The sequence below is a fragment of the Ambystoma mexicanum genome, chromosome 10 (assembly GCF_040938575.1).
Source record: "Ambystoma mexicanum isolate Mex_15411 chromosome 10, UKY_AmexF1_1, whole genome shotgun sequence".
NCBI lineage: Eukaryota > Metazoa > Chordata > Amphibia > Caudata > Ambystomatidae > Ambystoma > Ambystoma mexicanum.
In genome coordinates, this window is record NC_090932.1 from 927,589,543 (window position 1) to 927,610,743 (window position 21,201).

Below are 21,201 nucleotides of genomic sequence, written 5' to 3' on the forward strand. Positions count from 1 at the left end.
AGCCCTGCGGGGGAGTGGCATCTTCCTCCAGCCACCGCGACTGTGACCGCGCCGGCTACATTCGCCGGATCCCGCAACCCGTTCTGGACATCGAGCGGGTCCGCTCCGCCGCCTCTCCTGTGGCAGTGTGCTGTGGCGGGTGGCTCCCGCAGCAGCCCCTGATGCTGGCATGATTGGTGGAGGCCATGACTGCGGGTCCGGCCGGGAGGCACCCTGAGCCTCCGGCAGCTACGGTGAGTCCCCAGGGGTTCAGGGTCGAGATCCTCCCCCCTCCGCAGTGACAGTTCATCCACTCCGGATGACCCCCCCTCCTCGGGGATGTCGCTTATTGCGCCTATTCTTAACTATCCTCCCTCACAGGCCGCCGCACAACGGGGGCTGTCCCTTGACCCAACCCCCCAAAATCTATACTCCATTGTTGCTGCATGGGAGCTGAGCTCCCCCACAGAACCCCACGAGTTCTGTCAATGGGCATTAGGAACTTGTACTGTATGACTGCAAATACTTCATTGCTCTAGTGGATGGGCATCCTAATGCTTGCCTTACGTACAAGATCACAACCCATTCTGGTGGCTAAATAGTCTTCGATAATCCTCAGCTCAGTTTGAATTGACACACCACCTAAAGATCCCTTTCTCAGTACACTAGCCCGGACTGAAGTGGTCCTTATAGGGGACGCTGTTGTGTGTCTTCACTCAGCTACTGGGAGCCTGCTTCTCATAGCTCAGTGGAGTGGCTCCAGGCGTGCAGCGTAAGACATCGGCTGCCCATGACGCGCTACATCTAAACTAACAGCATCACCTACTCTCCCTGCAGCTCAGGAAGCGGTCACTGACATAGCCAACCGGCGATTACTGTGGGCACCCATCTGCCAGCGATCCCAGGATACCATAACTGAATCCCAGCTGCCCACTCTCCTTCAACCGCCCAGCGACTCCCTTACCACCGGAATTACCATCTGTCCTGCTACTGGACATAACGCCCCCCGCCTTCTCTGGCGTTATTGAGCCCACAACTCCTCGGCTTGCATTACTCCGTTGCTTGCCACACTCCAGTCCGGTATATCACTTGCTGGTCTCCATCGGAGTTCTCCTTCACCGGACCCCCGGAACATCTGCATTACTTCCACCTGGCTTGGTGCCACTGGCTGCGGTCCAGGGCTGTCACTTGGATGTTCCGCGGCCCCACAACCTACCGGAAAGCCAGAATCCCACAGCTCACTTAAAAACTGCAAGGTACCCCCAGGCACCCCTACAAACCCTCTTGACTGCTGCCTGCAATCTATCTACCCTCCTGCACGCTTCACTTCTTCCTCTGGCAGCCCAAATCCACAGGATCACCCCTAGCTGGTGCCATGACTAAAGGAGCGGGGAAAAAACAGTCCTCCATTAAAATGTTCACAAAAATACTGTCTAAACCGGCTGAGGGGGCACTGGAGCATGAACCCACCACTTCAACTCCCCAGTACTCCATAGACTCACAGAAGATGTTGGAATACATCCGCGAGGGGTACATCACGTTACATACCAAACTAGACGACATGAACGGCACCATATCCTCCATCAAAGCACACATCGAGAAAACCGACAGCTGGGAGGCTGAAATTGAGATGAGGGTGAGTGCCACTGAAGATGACTTGGGCTCCCACTGGATGGAAGTCTCCTCACTCTTTAGTCGAGTACTCGAGGTGGTGAAAAAGAATGAGGACCTCGAATCGCGCTTGAGACGCAAAAATAATCTCTGCATAATTGGGGTCACTGAGGATGGCATCAAGGAACCCATGGAAGAGTACGTTGAGCACACTGCTTGCACTCCTGGATTCCCCAAGGCTCTCGCTGCAGTTTGCAATAGAGAGGCTCACCTCATCGTTCCATCATAGCCAGGGTCCTACATTTTCGTGATCGAGATACCCGCCTCGGGCAGCGAGAGCCAAAGGTGAATTATTCCTCGGGTCCACTAGGATCCACCTGTACCCTGACTTCTCTGTGGCCGTCCAGCAGGAACGCAAAACCTTCCTGGCAGTTAAGAGGAAACTGCGTGACCTGGGGGTCAAATACTCCATGCTAAATCCAGCCAAGCTGACAATCGAACACTCTAACCAGGTGTTCTTCACAATTCCAGAAGAGGCCTCCAAATTCATAGATTACCATTTCCCTGGTTGACTACTCATTACCACACCTCTCTGTTAGTGTTATGTTGTTCTATTGAACTCTTACTGGGGGGGGACGCCTCCCCGGCCCATACGTATAGGAGATCTATTCTTTCAGTCATGTGCATATTGTTTAACCTGTTTCAAAGACATGTTGATCTCCCCTCCATAAGGTCCTACCTATGTTACACATGTTTTTTTTTCCAGGCACCATACTTATTCTTAATTGCCCCCAGCCCACAGCATCGCCGCCAGGCCAGCTCACAGGCCCCCAGGTGTTGATGCCATTAGTTTGGATTTGGTTATTGGGGCATGGGTGTATCATTCCTCTTATTGAGGGAGAGATCTGGGTGGGCGAGGGATGGGTTGGGTGTTATGTTAAAAAAGGCTTGTCGTTCACGAAGGAAGTAGAGTATGAGACAGTGCCAGGTCAGTCGCATACTGGTGGGGGCTCGACTGCTTATCTCGGGCTCGGGATCGTTGGCTGCCACCCCGCCAAATCCTAAAGTCTAATCAGTACCTGTATACTGATGGGTGATAACAGTTTAGCGTTCATGAGCTGGAATGTGCGGGGGTTGGTAATTATAAGAAAAGTAGACAGTTACAACTTTCTGCTGTGCGCCATGGCATTAAAATCATTTTTCTACAAGAAACACACGCTTGCACCCAAACACTGGGAAAAGTTTGCTAAAATGTGGAGCCCCCAAAGGTACTTCACCAACTATTCTACCCAAAGTCGGGAGTTATGATCCTGATCCATAGAAGCCTTAAATGTATCTGCAAGTCCTCGCGGATCGACCCTCAGGGCAGATATGTGTTGCTCCAGGGCACCCTGCAAAATAAAGAGGTGGTACTATTAAATATTTATGGTTCTAATGTTGATGACCCTGAATTTTACGTACACCTAGCCTCCCTCTTAGAAAGCTTCCCTCTGATCCCGATCCTATGGGGAGGCGATTTTAATACAATACTGGATGTGAACCTCAATGGATCGGGCTCCACACCCCGTCAACTCTCCAAAGCAGCCCACTCTATCTTGACATCACTTCCCCGACTGGCGAGCATAGACATATGGAGACTTATATACCCTGATTCCCGTACATATTCCTTCTACTCTTCAGTGCACAACTCACACTCTAGGATTGATAGATGGCTTGTATCAGATATAATAATAAAGAACATGTCACACTTATTGATTCTCCCTAGAACTCTCTCCGACCATTCACCAGTGACCATCTCCCTCTGCTGGGGTCCAGATCACAACAAAATTAGGCATTGGAAAATGAAACCTCACTGCCTTCAGTTCAGAACTGGAGACCGCCATCAACGACTTCTTTGAAATCAACATTAACTTGGTATCGTCACAGACCACCCTCTGGGAGTCATTTAAAGCCTACATTAGGGGCATTGCCATCTCCAAAGAAAACGGGATCCTGAAAGTGATTCGAAGAGATATCCTGAAAAGCAAATCGGCTCTTGCCACCCTCGATTCCCAATAAACTCTATATCAATCCCCCGAAATCCTGGCATCCTTAGGCACTGAACTAGACATGTTTCACTCTCTGGCGGAACGTGAGGTGAAATTCCTTGACAATCCTAGCCTCGCGAGAAAATATGGGGACGGTGAACGGCCAGGTCGCATTTTAGCCATGCTCATCCGCCAAGAGTTTTGATCCCCAAACATACCGGCTGTGGAGAGACCCGATGGCACCCTAGCCACACTACCGCAGGACATTAACTCTAAATTCCTGGCCTTCTATGAATCCCTTTATTCAAACGCTGAGAGTGTCCCGACAGCAGAGATCGATTCCTACATAGACAGCCTTTCCCTTTCAGTCGTTTCAGCTGAAACCATTAGTTTTCTTGAGAGGGCGTTCACTTCTGAGGAGGTTTCAGAAGCCATCAACTCACTGTCGTCAGGTAAATCGCCGGTCTCAGACGGCCTCCCAGTCGAATTTTACAAACATTTCAAATCGCCCCTAATCCCTCATTTGATGGTCCTGTGGGAGGAAGCAGGTGAAGTGGGCAGACTTCCCCCATCTCTCTGTGAGACCATAATAACGGTTTTGCTTAAGCCCGGCAAGCCCCCTACCCAATGCAGTTCGTACTGTCCCCTCTCACTTGTTAACACTGACGTCAAAATCTACGCCAAACTATTAGCTCTACGCTTAGCCCCCTTTATGCCACACATCATCCAACCGGATCAAGCAGGATTTATTCTGGAACGTTCCACCTCCTTGAACCTGAGACGCCTGTTTAACATAATTAGTAGAATTAACCCGAACGTACAAGCAGTGGCTGCCTCGCTAGATATGCGAAAGGCATTCAACTCCCTGTCATGGAAGTACCTCTGACTAGTCCTCGAAAAATGTAAATTTGGACCCAGTTTCCTCTCCTAGGTTAGGCTGGTTTACTCCAATCCGGTGGCTAGGGTCCGCACCGAGGACAGATGCTCACCCCTCTTTCAAATTGGCAGAAGGACGAGACAGAGCTGCCCCTTCTCTCTCTTAATCTTTGCCATAGCTATGGAACCGTTCGCAGACATGATACGTCAGTCCCAAGCACATAGAGGTTCACGAACAGCCGGCCAATCTGACATTATCTCTTTGTATGCCGATGATGCTCTGCTTTATATTCAGTCCCCTGCTATCGACCTTACCCCGATACTGGAGGATGTTGTTCACTTTGGGCGCATCTCCGGACTTAGGGTAAACTTTTCCAAATCCACCCTTTTCCCACTTACTGACTGCACACATCCCCCTCCTGACCTTATGGGTTCACATGGTCCCAATCGAAATTCACTTACCTTGGTGTAGAAGTGGCTTGCGGATCTGAGTTGTTATTTGAGGAGAATTATCAGAAAATACCTCATGTACGTTGCTGCAAAGACCTCCGGCTGGGTGAGACTCCCAATATCCCTAGCGGGCCTGATTGGGGTAGTAAAGATGGTTGTACTTCCCCAACTCCTATATAGGTTCAACAATCGACCTCTGTGATAGGGTGATGGCTTCTTTCAAGCGTTAGCCCGAACTGTTAACACTTTTCTGTGGCACTCAGGCGCAATTCGACTTAAACTAGGGACATTGACCACCCCTATCGAGAGTGGGGGATTCAGCGCCCCCGATTTCCTCAGATACTGGTTGGTGGCGCAAGCCCAATTTGCCTCACACTGGTTCAATACATTGGACCCTCCCCCTCACATCAGACTTGAGAGATTGGCAGTCAGTGATCGAGATATCCGTTCCCTAATTATCACGTCCATGCCCACTCTGCTAGATCCATTTGACCCTGTTGTTAGTACATCCCTTGCCCTCTCTAAAATCTGGAAACTATTGGACGTGCCCCACCCCTTCCATGGCGAACTACCACTGTGGAACTTCCTCCAGAGGTCCCACGCGTAGCACCACCTATCATAGGCCGGTGGGCCGATGCAGGCTACGAATTGATCCGAGACATCTTTGAGCAGGGAAACTTTCTCGAATGGTGGGACCTTCTACTCACCCTGAGACGGAAACCATCCGCGCGGCTCCAATACTCATCTCTCCGGAAAATTCTTAAAATTAAGTACCCCAGTTTCCCCACGATACCACCCGACGACTCTGTAGTCGCTGAGTTGTGCAGCCTCAACTCCTCTAGGGGAAATGTATCTAGACTGTATGCCTTGCTCCAAACCAGATCTACCCCCCTATTTGCTAAACTGAAACACACGTGGGCAGAGGACCTGGGGGTTGAAATGACAGATGAGCGTTGGACTCTTATGTGTGCACGCACTCATAATGTATCCTTCAACTCCCGATTCAAGTTAATCCAATTCAAAGTTTTGGACAGATATCACTACACTCCGAGCAGGCTGCACCACATGTCAAAGGATCACTCCCCAAGATGCCCAAGGTGTGGCTCCGACAGTGCCACATACATCCACATGATCTGGTCCTGTCCTCATCTGACGCAGTTCTGGACGGAGATATTCTCTACCATGTCTACTATTATAAATCATACTATCGCCCCGTCCCCAACACAGTGTCTCTTTCATGACTTCCCTGAACTGGGCTGTGACTCCAGAAAACTAGCTGGCCTCTGCATGCCACTCGCTGTGCGCTACATCTTACTGCGCTGGCTCCGGCCCGTAGCACCAACATACGTGCAATGGCTTAGGGTGGTTACATGGGCCTCGGATACAGAAGGATCCTGGTCTAATCAACAGCCAACACACTCGAGGCCCAGAAATATTTGTCTGAAGTTCCGATCCCATATGGACTCTACATCTACTGACTCTGGTGTTGTATCTCCCACTCCTTCCCCTCCCCCTGCATCCACTTCTTGAATTCATGGTCCCCCAGTCCTTCATCCGTACTGTTGACTGTCCCCATTTTTATAACCATAAAGCATATGTACATTTCTGAACCTGAACTGTATATGATATTATTTACCTCTGATGTCACTCGCTTCTTCTTTGTGTTGTCAAGCTAAATAAATAAAAGTTTTTAAAAAAGAATAAAGGGGTTGACATATGCCGTTTGTCCTAAAAATTGCTGCCTTCTAAAAATTGCTGTTTTCTCCACAAATGCCTGTTTTCACATAAACGCCTGTGTTTTTAAATATCATGTTTAGGCAATGGGATTAAAGGTTTATTGACATAACCATCTTACGTTTAATTAAGCAGGACCCCACTAGAGGAGGGGGCACATGTCCAGTATATAGATTTGAAGTTTATCTGGTTATACTCTTGGCGGGTTTATTTGTCAGACTATGCCCAAGCCACTTAGACCATTCAGTCTTCTCGGTCGCTCTCCTGAGCAAACATGGATAAACCCACTCCCCTGCCAAACCAGGATAGATATTCTTACTCATAAGGAGGCGCCACACAGAGTTCTTTGGATTTGTTTCCAATTTTTGGTTTTATTTATAATCCGTTTGTGTTAGCCCTTCATGGTTGACATGTGTTTTGGCTGAGTGCCTTCTTCAAAACCGGGCTCATATTCTTCTATGCTTGGTGCCATGGCGAATCTTGGTCCAGCGCAGAAGCAGCAAAAACTCCTACCTCCCCCTGACGGTCTTGGTGCCGGGAACTTCATGCACACAGGCCTCCACAACCACCATGGGGAAAGAGGGTTAGGGTCCACGGATTGGATAGGTTGAGGGTAGTTAGGAACACCGGAAAGAGGGTTAGGAAGAGGCTATGGACAGGTAGTGGGATTGCGGGTAAACATGCTCCTTGGCTCTTCTCCTGAGTGTCACAGCTGAGACTGCGCTGATAAGGCGTGATTTCCTTTTGCGCCTTGGATTCCCATTCCTACATGCACACACATTCACACCACCTGAGGTCTTGCCACTCAGTTCACTCTAAACTGAGTTATCTCCAAGGTGTGGTTACTTGGTCGGTTGATCCCTTGACACTGATTCAGGAACCTGCGCCTACACATAAGCCCCAACGTGAGGCAACCAATGGGCCACTTGCAACAGTGCCTGTTTACACTTTGAGTACCAGCTGACAATGCTGGCTACTACCTGCTAACCGTGCTTGCTGCCCAGCTGTTCATAGATAACATACGCATACGGTTTTAACCTACTAACACTGGGTTTGTACACGCACAGAAATGATACCAAAAGAAAAAAAACAGCATTTAGCTTTGGCTGTGTTTTTCGTGGGTCCTGTAATCTGTCCCTGCCACCTGCGGTCTCCCGGAGGCTGCGAGCCGCGTGTGCCAAAGGAGAAACTATTAATATGCGTTCTGCAGCATGGTGCGTAACATTTCAACGAGCCACATGTTAATTAGTAACAACGCTCAACTTCGTTGCATGCGATCAGCTTCTGTTCTTCTGCGGTATGACCCCGGTCTCCCCACGCGTTTTAGTGCTCCGTGGTAGTCTCTATGGCCGGATTGCCGTCCCGTGCCCCCACGCTGCAGGCATGCGATTAGTAAAATGAAACGTGCTCCGTTCGTGAAAGCAAAAGGATTGGTCTTGTTTAAATGGCTGCAGGGCCTGAAGGGTTTACTTCTCGCGAGGGCTGGCCCCCAATGGAATCTGCCAGATCGGAGCTCTTGAGGATGCGTCCGCCCAAAGGAAGTTTTGTTCTCTTTGCAGCCTCAATGTAGGGTTCCGATGCCCCTTCCCAGCAGGCGCCATCCTACCCCACCTGATGTACCTACAAGTGGGACAAAGGTGGCATCTGCTGGATGAGGTAAGCCCCCTGTGTGCCTGCTACAGTATGCTTTCTTATGTTGCGCTTTGGCTTTGCTACACTTGGCTTCCCCTCTCACTTAGATCCATAGCCTTCCGTGTCCATGGGATAATCACTTCCTTCCTTTCCGCATGCTGACAGCGTTTCAGCTCTCAGAAGTGGCTGTACAGTGAAATGTTGCACAGAGCGAGACCAGTCCTTCCAAGCGAAACAGGGAAATCCTCGGAGTAGTGGTTTCTTCGTGGCAACTTGACTCACACTTATGTACTTCTCTTTTGAACACAGTTCTCCTGGCAGTCCACTACAATATTGGACTTCTGCCCTACATGAGGGCCAATGACACCCCATTACGATGTTATGATATGGCATTTATAACGCGCCTATACACAAGTGTTTCAAGGTGCGACACTGCAAGGGGCGGGGACAGAGGGAAGACATAGACAACGATCCTACTAGGCCAGGTGTCATTCAGATTGTGCAAGTGCTGGGGTGGGGGGAAGGGGAAAAGTGCAGGGTGGGAGGAGGGGGGGACAGTGCAATACGTGGGTTAAGTTGAATAAATAACAATAAGAGAAGTAGGGCCAGCTTGTGGCAAGGGTAAGTGCAGACATCAGGTGTCATGTGCTGGTGGTGGACTGTAAGGATACAGAAAACAGTCCCCAAGTGTGGGGTTAGCCAGGGAGGCAGTGCAGGTGTGGAACTGGCAAGGGAGGGGACCTGGGCCAGAGATCAGAGGGTGGCCAGGTAACCAGTGCAGTTTCAACCAGGAGTTCAGCAGGGGAGAGGAGGAGAGAAAGCAGAAGCAAAGAGGAAGGTTTTGAGGTGCTTCCGGAACCAGAGATGGTTCTCCTCAAGTTTTAGGGAGGCAGGGAGGCTGTTCCAGAAAAAGGCCCCAGCCAAAGAAAGAGACCTACCACCAACTCATTGCTCGGAGAAGCGACTGACCCTTAGGGAGTTGGAGGCGGATGAGCGAACAGCTCGAGAAGGAAGATATTTAGGACGAGAGAGTTGAAGGTATTGAGGCCTCAGGCCCAGAAGGCCTTGTGGACAATGCAGAGGGTTTAAACTTAATCCTCACAGCCACTGGGAGCCAGTGCAGAGATTTCAGTCCTGGAGAGGTACGATCCCTGGCCTTGAGGCCAAGGAAAAGTCTTGCAGTCCTGTTCTGGATGAGTTGCAAAAGGTCGAGAGTAGAAGCTGGCAGATTTAAAACGAGACTGTTGCAATAGTCCAGCCTAGAGAGAACCAGAGCTCTGGAGACTGTGAGCTTCTGGGGGAGGGAGAGGAACGGAAGAATACCTCTGAGGAGGTGCACTTGGTAGTGTGACTTTTTACAGATGTCAGAGATGTAAGAAGAGAAGGAAAGAGTGGAGTCGAAGATGACCCTGAGGTTTTTAGCCTCGCAGGTGGGAGCAGGAAGAGGGCTAAGAGAGGCTGCCAAAGAATGACAGGAAAGGAGGGAACGTGTGTGCCGATGAGGAGAATCTCCGTCTTATTGGCATTAAGGCAGAGATCGTTGGCAGCACACCACTCCAGGATAGCAGACAGACAGAGATGAGAGAAGGAGAAGAGGTGGCTGAAGGTAGCCTGAAAATTAGCTAGGTGTCATCCGCATAGCACTGAAAGTTGGGGAGGAGAGCGGCAATGCAGTGGGCAAGAAGTGCCAGGTGTTGGTTGAACAACCAGGGAGAGAGGTTAGTTCCCTGGTCGACCTCAGGGGTAGAGATAGAGATGGAGGAGAGGAAGGACCCAAGTTGGAGCTGGGAGGGTTGATCAGTGAGGAAAGAAGTCAGCCACGCCAACAGTATGTTGGGCTAACACTCATAAGGTAGGATGCCGCTCATGGGTTATTTTGTAAATCTCACCCTTTACGCATTAAGATGTCCATTTTGAATTGACACGTCACACCCATTATATAAAACACACATATATCTGTTTTTTCTTGTAGACACAAAAAACACTTTGTGTGTATCCAAACAAATTGAATCTGTCCCTATGAAGGCCGCATAATTGTGGAACCACAGTTGGTTGAAGAGACGGCCGAAACACACCATGTCGACTATAGATACAGCAACCACCAACACTGCAAAAGATAAGGCAGGTCAATACAAAGAAAAAAAGAAAAAAAGAAATGGCCTTGCATGTTGCCAGGGTTTAGAAAAGTTATAGTGATAGGAAGGATCTGTCTTCTTCATAGATCTCAACTGTATACATTTGTTTCATTTGTGTCTGAATTTGATATGTTTATTGACTGTTTAAAATATTGTACGAAGGCCCTTTTGAAGGCCATTGAATGTCTATAGATGAGTTGTGTTTTTTTATAGAAAAATGTGTGTTCTTTGGTACAAATAAAAAACGTATGTTTTTAGAATAATCAGAACACTCTAAAATACAATTTGAATAGTTGTATGGTTTGGGTGTGATATAAATAGCCTTGGTCACTGCTGCATTTTGTTATGGTTCCATGGGGCAATGCTGCGCTGACAGCAGGGATGTACTGTGGTGCACAGTGATTGGCAGGCCGGGCACATGTCTGTGTGTGGGACGTGAACTTCCCTGTGGCTTGTCTGCCATGCCCTCATGTGGCAGGCCTACTGGGACAGCTTCTTGCGGGGGTGACTGCTGCAGGGTGTCATGGTTGCTCACACACAGCAATCCCGCTGGCACTGGGTGCGCCAGTAGGGGTGTGATGTGCATGGCATTTGTTTTGTTCTCTTGCCTGCCCTTCCCGCTGCTGTGATGCTCAGGGCTGCCCTTGGTGCCATGCCACATGGCTGATGTGGAGGGTGGCTGATGTGCCACCCTGTCACTCTGCCCTGTGGGCATGCTCAGTTTAGGGGGCTGCTGACGTGTGTCCCTGTCCACTGGGGCTTCTTATGCTGGGTTGTCATTTATGCATGCATTTGTTTGGGGGGGGGTCACTCACCTCCTGTCTCCTGGATGCTGGCTCCCGCCTCTGCACTGCCGACTCCCTCTATCCCCTTGAGGCCCAGCACTGTGCTGCATTTCTCCTCCCAGGCGGTGAGTACCAGTGGCTCGACAGTGCCTCCTCCTGTCGCCAGGGATGCACAGCAGTTTTGGGACAGCAGTCCCTGCACCTATACCCTAAGGTCATTCCACCGCTTGCAGCTGTCCTCACCATTATGGTGTACACTGGCAACTGCTCACACTTTCTGGGCGATGGTGCTCCAGATTGCTGACTGCCATTGGCCACTGGTCTTCCTCTGCCTGCTTCCGCGCATCTCATCGCAGTGAGCCACCACCTCATCTTTGAGGACCACAAGCTCCTCCTCACAAAATCTCGGCTTTCTCCTGCGATGTTCAGGAGCTGTTGATTGTAAGAGAATGTTGGAGTGGTTCAATAGGAAGGGTCTGGAGTGTGGAGGCAGGGAGGATGTTGTCCATGTATGATGTGACCTCGAGGGATGCTATGGTGGCAGTGAGCTCTTCCATAGTGAGTGTCTTGAAAGCTCTCCAGGTAGTTGTGGTTTTGCGAGATGGGATGTATAGTGTGCTGCCAGTTGTAGTGTTGGTGTCTGTTTTGGTGGATCATGCTGATCTCATCTTGTATGGATCAATTCGAACCTGCTGCTGCTTGCTACGTACCCTGCCAGTATTACGCGACATCCAAGCTCCTATAACCTGTAGCCTCCCCTTCCACTAATACTGTAACCCCAAATTGCTTATACAGGGCTTTTTGGCTTCCTAAGTGGGGACATGCTATGTAAGCCTCAATACGAAGTTGTTACATCTGATTGCATGACTTGAAAAAATCCTAGCCCTATTTTGGCCTTGCTTTCTACAGTAGCCCCTTAACTATAAAGAGCCCAAAAAATAGGGTGCATTTAAAAATGCAATTACCCAACATGTGTAGTTGGGAATATTTGCTGCTATGAAATCTAGGGGGGGCATATGTGCTAGAAAGTATCTGTCTATGGTACAGTGAAACTGCTAGCCAGTTCATAAAATGTACGCTTTCAGATTTCCTTTTTATTTTCATTTGACAGTTCTCTTGCTGCTTGGATAATCAAAACCAGATGCCACTAAATTAAATATGTATGATCGACTGAGGTAGCTGACGCTTCTTTGCTCCTCCACACAAAAAAAAGGATTAAGCACAGTTTTAACCTTTTCAGGCAGGGACAACAAAATATTCATCAATTATTTACACCACGGATGGTCTGCTGTGAACCCCCGCCTGCTAAGCCACCTTTTCCAGATATTCAAAAGCTTCCACCATGTGCAGGTGGCAAGCACTGGTGAAGTGATCAATGAAGCGTGCATGAAGGAGGACAACCATGCAGCGGCTCTCCACTCTGAGAGACAGGGAAGGGTCTGTGGTCCTACTGCCGGGTAAAGTATAGCTTTGGTCAAACCGTCTTAACAATGTCAATTTCCGTTTAAGAGAAAATCCAGACAATGTTGCTGGACAAATAACAGATTTATATTAAAAATGCAGAAACAGCTTCTCGCTTTAAAAGCCATTGAGAGTCGCAGCCAAACAAGATAGTGGCTTAGTTTAAGATCCAAAGAAACATTTTAGAAAATGGGAAAGAAAGTGTAAATATGGCTCGTCTTTGCAGAGATCTTCCCAAGTGGGAACGCTTTTCTTTCAAACTTAAGCTTCCTGAAAGAAAATTATAGATGGATGTTTTCTGTGTTAGATTTTACAGCAGATAGGACTGTTTTGTCAGCTTTTTTTGGGAGCTCTGACTTTGATTAAATAAAAATACTATACATCCAAGATACTTATAACAACCAGAGATTTACATTATCCTTGAAATTGCCTTATATTTAGTTATCATATTGCAGCAATATCAATATATACAATTCACAATGTAGATGTCCTGTGAAGTGAATACTTGAAAACAATGTTAGAGGTCTGATCTTAGAATAAATCTTTCGGATTCCTAAATCACAGAACTCAGGCGGGTGCATAGCAGACCAAATCATCCCCTGCCCCTCCCCAAGGAAGAGCGAGAGGTAATCCATAAGGTCTTACATAGCACACCTTGGCCATTTTGGCTGCCTCATTGCATGGTCACAGATCACTTCATAGGGAAGTATCTGTTATGGATAAAGAGAGTGTATATTGGAGCAGAGGAGAAGTAAAGTGCCAACAAGCAGATGAGTAGTAAAATGAGACTACAAACTTTGGTTTTTTGAGACATTGAAATTTTCCATAGCGCCAACTACAAATCAGGCTCAAAACATGGTGTTTGTATTCAGAGCAGCTGATCTAGACATTTGGGATTTTGAGAACCCTACAAAATAAGTACAAGAATAAAAGCCTAACAAGTATTCTCAATATACATAATATGGCAAGATTAGCTCCAAACTGGCAAGCACTTAACATTGAGGCTTTTTTTTAGCAAATGGCTCATTGTGCCAGGATGCAGAGAACGTTTATTTTCAACAAGAAATATCTATTGAAAAGAAGGATGCTGAATCCTATTTGGTAGCCTGTGCTAAAAAGAACAGAAAAAGCACGTACATTAATCAGTAGGTGGGGTTTGCACATTAGTTTGATGCGGCCGATTTTAAAATAATGGTCTTCTTCAATGTTCTGCTTCTGCCCCACTGCCCAGAGCTGCTCTGCACTGTGCAGTGGAAACGGATGCTCGTTGAGTTCACTTTGTTTTAAGATGGTCGCTTGCACTTGTTTTTTCCGATTGTTATTGTGTCACTAGTATTTGCACACGGTCTGTATACTGAAGTTGTAGTTGTGCTCGATTCTATTTAGCATAGTTATTATTTGGTGTGATATGTAATACGAATGTTTTTACCAATTAGTTCCTTTCTTAAGCATGAGTGTACGTTGCATTTCATATAATGTGTTTATTGAACGATTGCTTAAAATTGCAGTGTGTTTTGTTTGCCGCAGCTCGTGGTGTGTTAAGCTATGCATGTGCTGATCTTACTTTTGACTTCTTATTTCTGAGGAGGAGTCATGGTACCAACAAGATTTGTTTTATTGTATGTTTTAATAGCTTACAGCTGAGTGTTGGTATTCAAGCGTTTGTAGAGTTTTTCAAACGGTAGTAACGATAATTTCCCTTACAAAAAAATAACCCAAAGATTTTTTGGAACTGGTATTTTACGCTTTATGGTGTGTGTGCTATGTTGTGTTGACAGATGCGTTGGCTGCAGTGAACCATCCTGTGCAGTGTTTTTCACGTTGTAATATAGTCATTTGCGTGTGTCCCTTCATGCAAAATATACGCACACGTTACGCACACAGTGTCATATGTTTATATTTCTTGAGTTTGGCAGATCTGGCTTAATTTTTTTCTGGCACGCACAACTATATAAGGGCTACATCTGCAGCCAAGAAACACTCGAATAATCAAAGGAGACCGTTTCGAAAGCTGTGAGTTGGGTGGATGCCTAAAGCGGGACGTTTATGAGTCTTTGAAAAACAGAAATAAAAAAATGTCTCTCCCGCAGCAATGATTCTGGGCACAAGGTTTAATAACGCACCAAATGTGCCGCCGGTTTTTGAATTCGCCCAGATGAGACGCATGCCAAATGAGTTGAACGTTTGCAGACAAGAACAAAACATGATTTCATTGAACTATGTATAGTATAATGTAAACTTAACTGTGGAGTCGCAAGAGTGCCTCTTGCGGAAGAGAATGTACACGGGGCTGTTCCAAGCAGACACACATCTCGACAAAAAGGGAAGACACAGCAGCTTTCAGTGTGACCTTTATTGGCTGAATGGTGATACAAAGATGCTGTGTAGAGGAATGTGTTTCATCCCGCCTGGGGCTTTCTCAAAAGTGTATATACTATACACATGCACAGCCACAAAATCTATACGATGAAGAAAAACAAAAGCAGTTGAGTGGTGAAACGTATAGATGAACTTCAGAAATGTCCACACGCATTCTAACAGTTTGACGTGGGTCACTGGTATTTGGTTAAGTAAACAAGTTTACAAATCCAACCTTTGTCAGTCACAATAGGTTGAAATGTTATGTGCATTAGCTAAGGTTGCAGAGTCCTATGATATATGTGTAGTAACTGTTTGGACATCTCTGCTCATGCGAAAGCTGCACAATGTTGATATGAATAAATATGAACATTTCAGTCTCCAGAGGTATTCAGTTTTGGAATTGGAATTTTATAAAAGATTACCCTTTCATAAAAATGTGAAGCTGCAGAAGCAGTGGCAAACAATATGTATTAAAGAAATACTTGTAACGTGGTATAACTTGATCAACCTGCCTTGATCCAAATAAAGTTTTGAATACAGAGGGGCTAAAAATACTGGCTGTGAATCAAGAGATGCTTCTGGAAAACAAGCAACTAGTAGCTTCCACGCACAACTCAAACCAGTGGATTAGTTTATAAACTTTTGGATTTAAATGTATTTTAGGTTTCTAAATATAGCTTTTATTGATGGCCCCAAACACAGATTTTGTGTCACATATACATATTTGGAGGGCACAAACTGCCACAGGGATTCAAAAGTAGGCCCTGGAAGAGGCGAGTGAGGCTAGCCTCCTTCAGGCAACAAAGAGGAGCAAAAAAAGCGTCCAGCAATTTCTACTACTGAACCTGAACGCATACCCAGAGCACTACCAAGTAAGAGAACAGTACGTCAAAGTGGGTTGAACCTACCTTGGTACGCACTAGCCCAACAGCATTGTAACTAACAAAGAGCCACAGTGACAGAGGCCCAAAGCAGCCCAGGTCCAAGGGCCACTTCTAGAAGGCACACAAGAAAAAGGGGGTTGATCTCAAACTGCGCTCCTACTACACAGATATATGAAACGTAATCCTATATTCATATAATAATACTTTCAGGCGAAATTACCTGCCAATGTGTGTTCCCTTAAAATGTAGATTTCATAGCAAATGCATTAGATGTTCAAAACCACAGTCAAGAATAAGCACAAATAAATTGTAATCTTAAGCTCAAACAGCCAACACGTGTTTCAACCTAAAAGGTCATCTTCGGGGCTGTACAACATAGGAAACATACATACAAATTTGCATATGTCTACAACAAGTAGACATACACATCATTAAAATAATTCGACATCAAGCAAGCCCATGAAATATACAGCAAATACTTCACAATCGCCAAAAAGACATGAACGCACAACATAATGGCAAATAGAAAACACGAAAACAGAACTATTTAGAAAATATATTATTGGTATAAGTCTTAATCACAGTGGCCACAACTTGTCCTACCCACACTGGCCCATGAAGCAGGTACTCCCAGGTAAAGCATGCAATCGTACCTTTTCCTTTCACCTGTTGACTTGGAGAATATCTGACATCTAGACTAGACACCAGTGCTGGAGCAGATGAACACCATGCCTCACATCAATACCAATTAACTAAGGCAAAGGAGAAGCCAGTGACATCAACCACCATGTTCAATGCAAGTACACCTAATGCCGTGCATATCACGTGCATGGTCTGCTCCTCCCCATGCCATTTATCAATGCCGCTGATAACCCCATATCACTTAATGGTCAGCCATGCATGCAACATACTACTTACCAAACCTCCGATAGTCAGCAATTACTCTTACATATAGGGAAAGCTCCACCTGCTAAATGAAAAAGAGCAGGATGACAATTAAAAGCATTAACTCTATATTCCAAACAAGTCAAACGTCTAGAAATGCGCATATACTAGTAATAATAGACTCAAAAGTGACTTAATGGAATCGCATAAAGTCCAAAAATGGACTGGATACAACGTTCCTGCAAACAGGAACTTTCAAAACCTCACAGTTACAGCAATAATGGCACAACAACCACCTAATTTGTACATAGTTTTGCTTGCTCCTTACATATAATGTGGCTCTGTGCAAGCCCGCTGCCTCAGTAAGCGAACTGCAGCATTCTGCATGTGAACGGAAACCCTTGTTCTACTTCTTCCTCTTCTTCATGGGATGGCTCCTCAAGTGCTGGAGCCAGCGACTTCCATCTGGAAAGAGGATGTTTGTCCTTAGTCACCCTTGTTCGTAACGCAACTCTGCTAACGCTCCTCTCACTTCCCAGTGTCCCTAACATATTGAAGTAGGAACCTGCACTGCTTATCCTCGGACCCGTTTTGAGGTGAATTAAGTAAACTATACTCTTCACTACTATCCCGATGCTACTCGTCCTGGCTTTTAGCAATTCCCTCTGCAATCTGAACTTTTGGCATCCTATCATATAGTGATCCACCGTCCTGAGCTTCTGCACGCCTCACAATTCTCAGAAGTGACTCTACCCATCTTAAACTTCCATCCTTTGAAACCTGCATGTCCCACTCTTACCCAATTCAGAATAGTTTCCTCTCTGCATGCCAATTCTGCATTCCCCCACATCATTTACACTGAACCTTGCTTTGTACCGCGTACAAGTGCCTCCCCTTCCCGCTCATATCCCACTTGCATTGCCATTCCCCCTTAACTCCGCCTTTAACAACCACCTGGACCTCAAAGACACTTAAAGGGATCTCTATATCCACTACCTCCCTAGTCGTGGCCTCATACACATGTCCAACTCATTTCCCAAAATCCCACAATGACTGGGGATCCATACCAACTCAATCCCCATCCCACCCACTGCGCATTTCTCCAGCAGCTATCTAATATGCAACACAATGGGCCTCATCACGAGTTGGGTGGTATCCCGGCAGTAATACCACTGGGATACCACCAGGGCTATTAGCGTTACCGCCAAACCCCCCAGCGCTATTAGCGCTGGATCAAGGGTTTGGTGGAACAGTAATTCCCCATTCCCCATTGGGCCCAATGGGGAATTTTCGGTGCTACTACCATCGGCGGTATTAGCGTGCAGTAATAGCGCAGAAAATCTGCAAATTTGCAGCGTATTTACCTCCAGCTCTGAGCTGGGGATAAATCCTGCCAAACCCGTAATTTTGCAGACCCTTAAATGCAGCAGTAATAGCATCATCACTGCATTTAAGGGTTACCGCCAAACTCATGATGAGGCAGAATGGGCCTCATTACAAGTTTGGAGGTAGCCTTGCTGGTAAAATCGGCAGGCAGCCGCCAAACTTGTGATTTTTTCCGGAACCCGCGAGTGGGCAATTACCGGGTCATTATTGCCCATTTGCGAGCGCCGGAAAAAAATGCTCCCCATCCCCAAATGAGCCCCATTGGGCTCAATGGGAATGGGGAGGTCGGATGCACCGGCACCATTCACAATGGTGCCGGTGCATCCGAAATGCTCTGCTTGCGGGTGCCAGTATGCCCGCCAGGCCAGTCCTGGCCGGCAGGAAGGCACCTGTGAGCAGAACTCGTAGTTTGCCGGTTCGGTAACAACAGTACCGGTAGCTTACTGGTACCGTTGTTAATGGACCAACAAACTTATAATGAGGCCCAATGGCTTTTATATTGCCGTTCCATTCCTTTATAGCTTGTAACACACTCAACGAATCCACCAATACCACTGCTTTTGCCAGCAGTTTCTCCATACTAACCACTGCCATATCCACTGCCATCAACTCTGCCGTGCATATGGAGAAATTATCTGATAACTTCGCCTTGTTAAACTCCTTTTCCTCCTTAAAATAGTAGGCCATACCTACGTTGTGCTTGTCGGGGTCCCTAGATCCATCAGTATACACTTGTGGATGATGAACCTGCTGGGGATCCCTGAAACCACAGCTGGTTTTGGGGATGGTTGACCCACATCGGAGACAGGCACCCAAGGCTGGGAACATCACCCCAACGGTCCTGGACCTCTGGCTGGCCTGCGTTACAGCTTTTTCCTCCGGGGAAGGATGGGGACCCTGCCGGGGAACCTTGGCACCGCCGCTGATCTTGGGGACGGTCGACCAACGAGGGAGACAGGCGTCCAAGCCCCGGGACATCACCCCGACCGCCCTGGAGCTCTGGCTGTGCTGCGTTGCAGTTTTTCTCTCTGTGGAGGGATTGGCACACTGCCAGGGCTCCCTGGTGGGCAAAAGCTGTAACGCAGGCCAGCCAGAGCTCCGGGATGGTCGGGCTGCTGCCCACAGCCTTGGGCGCTTGTCTCCCTTGCTGGTCGACCGTCCCTAAGCTCAGCAGTAGGTCCTGGGAGAACTGGCAGTGTGCCAATGCCTCCCCGGAGAGAAAAGCTGTAACGCAGCCCAGACAGAGCTCCAGGACGGTCAGGGCTGCTGCCCCTGGCCCTGGGCACTTGTCTCCCATGTGGGTCGACTGTCTCCAAGTCCAGCGGCAGTCCCAGGGAGTCCCGGCAGGGTCCCTGTCCTTTACCAGAGGGAAAAGCTGTAACGTAGCCCAGCCAGAGCTCTAGGATGACTGCGGGTGATGGCCCCGACTTGTGCGCCTGCCTCCCATGTTGGGAGACCATCCCCAAATCTGGAGGCGGTACCAGTGAGCCCCAGCAGGGTCTGCATCCATTCCCGGAGGGAAACGCTGTGATGCAGGCCAGCCAGAGCTCGGAAAAGCCGGGGCTGCTGCATCCGGACTTGGGTGCCTGCCTCCCTTGTTGTTCGATTTTCCCCAAGTTCAGCGGCGATCCCAGAGAGCCCCAGCAGGGTCCCCATCCCTCCCTGGAGGGAACACCTGTAATGTAGGCCATCCAGAACTCCGGGATGCTTGGTGGTGATGTCCCTGGTCTTTGGCACATGTCTCTCATGTGGGTCGACTGTCCTCAAGTCCAGCAGCGGTCCCGTCCCTTCCCAGAGGGAAAAGATGTAATTCAGCCTAGCCAGAGCTCTAGGATGGTCGGCAGTGACGTCTTTATAGGAGGGCAAATGGGGCTTGTGCCTCGGGCCGCATCCTGGGATTCTTTGGGAGGGGGTCCCCACCACTTTGGAGGGGTTTCAGGCTTGGCGCGAGAGGTAGTGTTTGTGTTTAATTACTGGGGCTGCTGTGCTATGCATGAGTGAGCAGAAATCTAGGATACTAGAGAGACATGTGCCTGCCTGCTGCAGGTACCAGCACAGGCTCCACGACGAGTGAGAATATTTTAGAAAAAGCTTCAATAATATAAGGTTGAGGCTCAGGCCGGCAAGAAGTGTGAAGATTATGTGTGTCTGCTCTGGGCTCCCCTCCCCCTGTCATTTCAAGCCAAGCCGAGCGTACCAATCACAGCTTGCAATTGCAGGCCACATGATAACTCTGGTGCCAGTTTGTCTGGAGGAGCTCATCAGCCTGGAAGTACAATTGACAAGAAAATAAATATTTGATTGATGAGCCTCATGAGTATTAGTGCTGGCTCTGCCCTTACAACACATGATCAATCAATCAGGAACCAAAACCCTGTTGGCATGGGCCCTGCAGCTTCTATCAGCCAATGGTAGATAAGCTTCTGTTCTGACTTGTTCTGGGCTGGGCATGTCTTTGCTCTTCCTTCCTTCCAGACTGCGTGCAACAGAGTCAAGCTGCACAAGGTCCCATGCTCTGCTCTCTAGGCCTCTCTCCTGACTCAAGTCAAGTTCAACAGAAGAGAACTATAACATACCCATTACCCCTTAATCAGTGACCACCAACCTGGGTTTTAGTAGCTGAAGTAGTCCCGGAGTGGATGCGCGGTAGCCTTATTGGGCTCTGACATTGTCTGGGTTGGCCCTGCTGTGTCTCAGACTGTCTGCAACAGGAAAAGGCAATCTGAATCCCTGTGCGCGCTGCCGAGTGAGGAGTCATACAGCTCTGAGGACAGGGGGCTTCAAGAGCCTTTGCATCCCGAACTGAACCAGCCCTTCTGGATGAGCTGCAGCACTGTAGCTGTGCAGCCTGTGAGACCATGAGCCGTCCTGACCCATAGAGAGGCTGGTCTCGGACTTAAGGCAGGAGGAGAGGTGAGTCAGTGGGCCTCATTACTACCCTGGCAGAATGGGTTTAACGGTGCCGGTAAAGGTGCCGGTGCCGTTAAACCCATTC

General features: G+C 48.0%; 1 protein-coding gene across 3 annotated transcripts in view; it reads left to right on the plus strand.

Annotated features, from left to right (window-relative positions):
* The first annotated feature begins 7,986 nt into the window (after window positions 1-7,986).
* KCNMB3 (potassium calcium-activated channel subfamily M regulatory beta subunit 3) overlaps window positions 7,987-21,201 on the plus strand; it is a 268,576-nt gene continuing 255,361 nt past the window's right edge. The window contains exon 1 of one of the 3 annotated variants that reach the window (XM_069618694.1): window positions 7,987-8,333. In XM_069618694.1, the coding sequence (XP_069474795.1) occupies window positions 8,329-8,333 (5 nt within the window). In that variant the 5' untranslated portion in view covers window positions 7,987-8,328. Of the gene's footprint in view, window positions 8,334-12,520; window positions 12,687-21,201 lie in introns of those variants that run through there. The other 2 variants (XM_069618692.1, XM_069618693.1) reach the window with 2 other exon arrangements.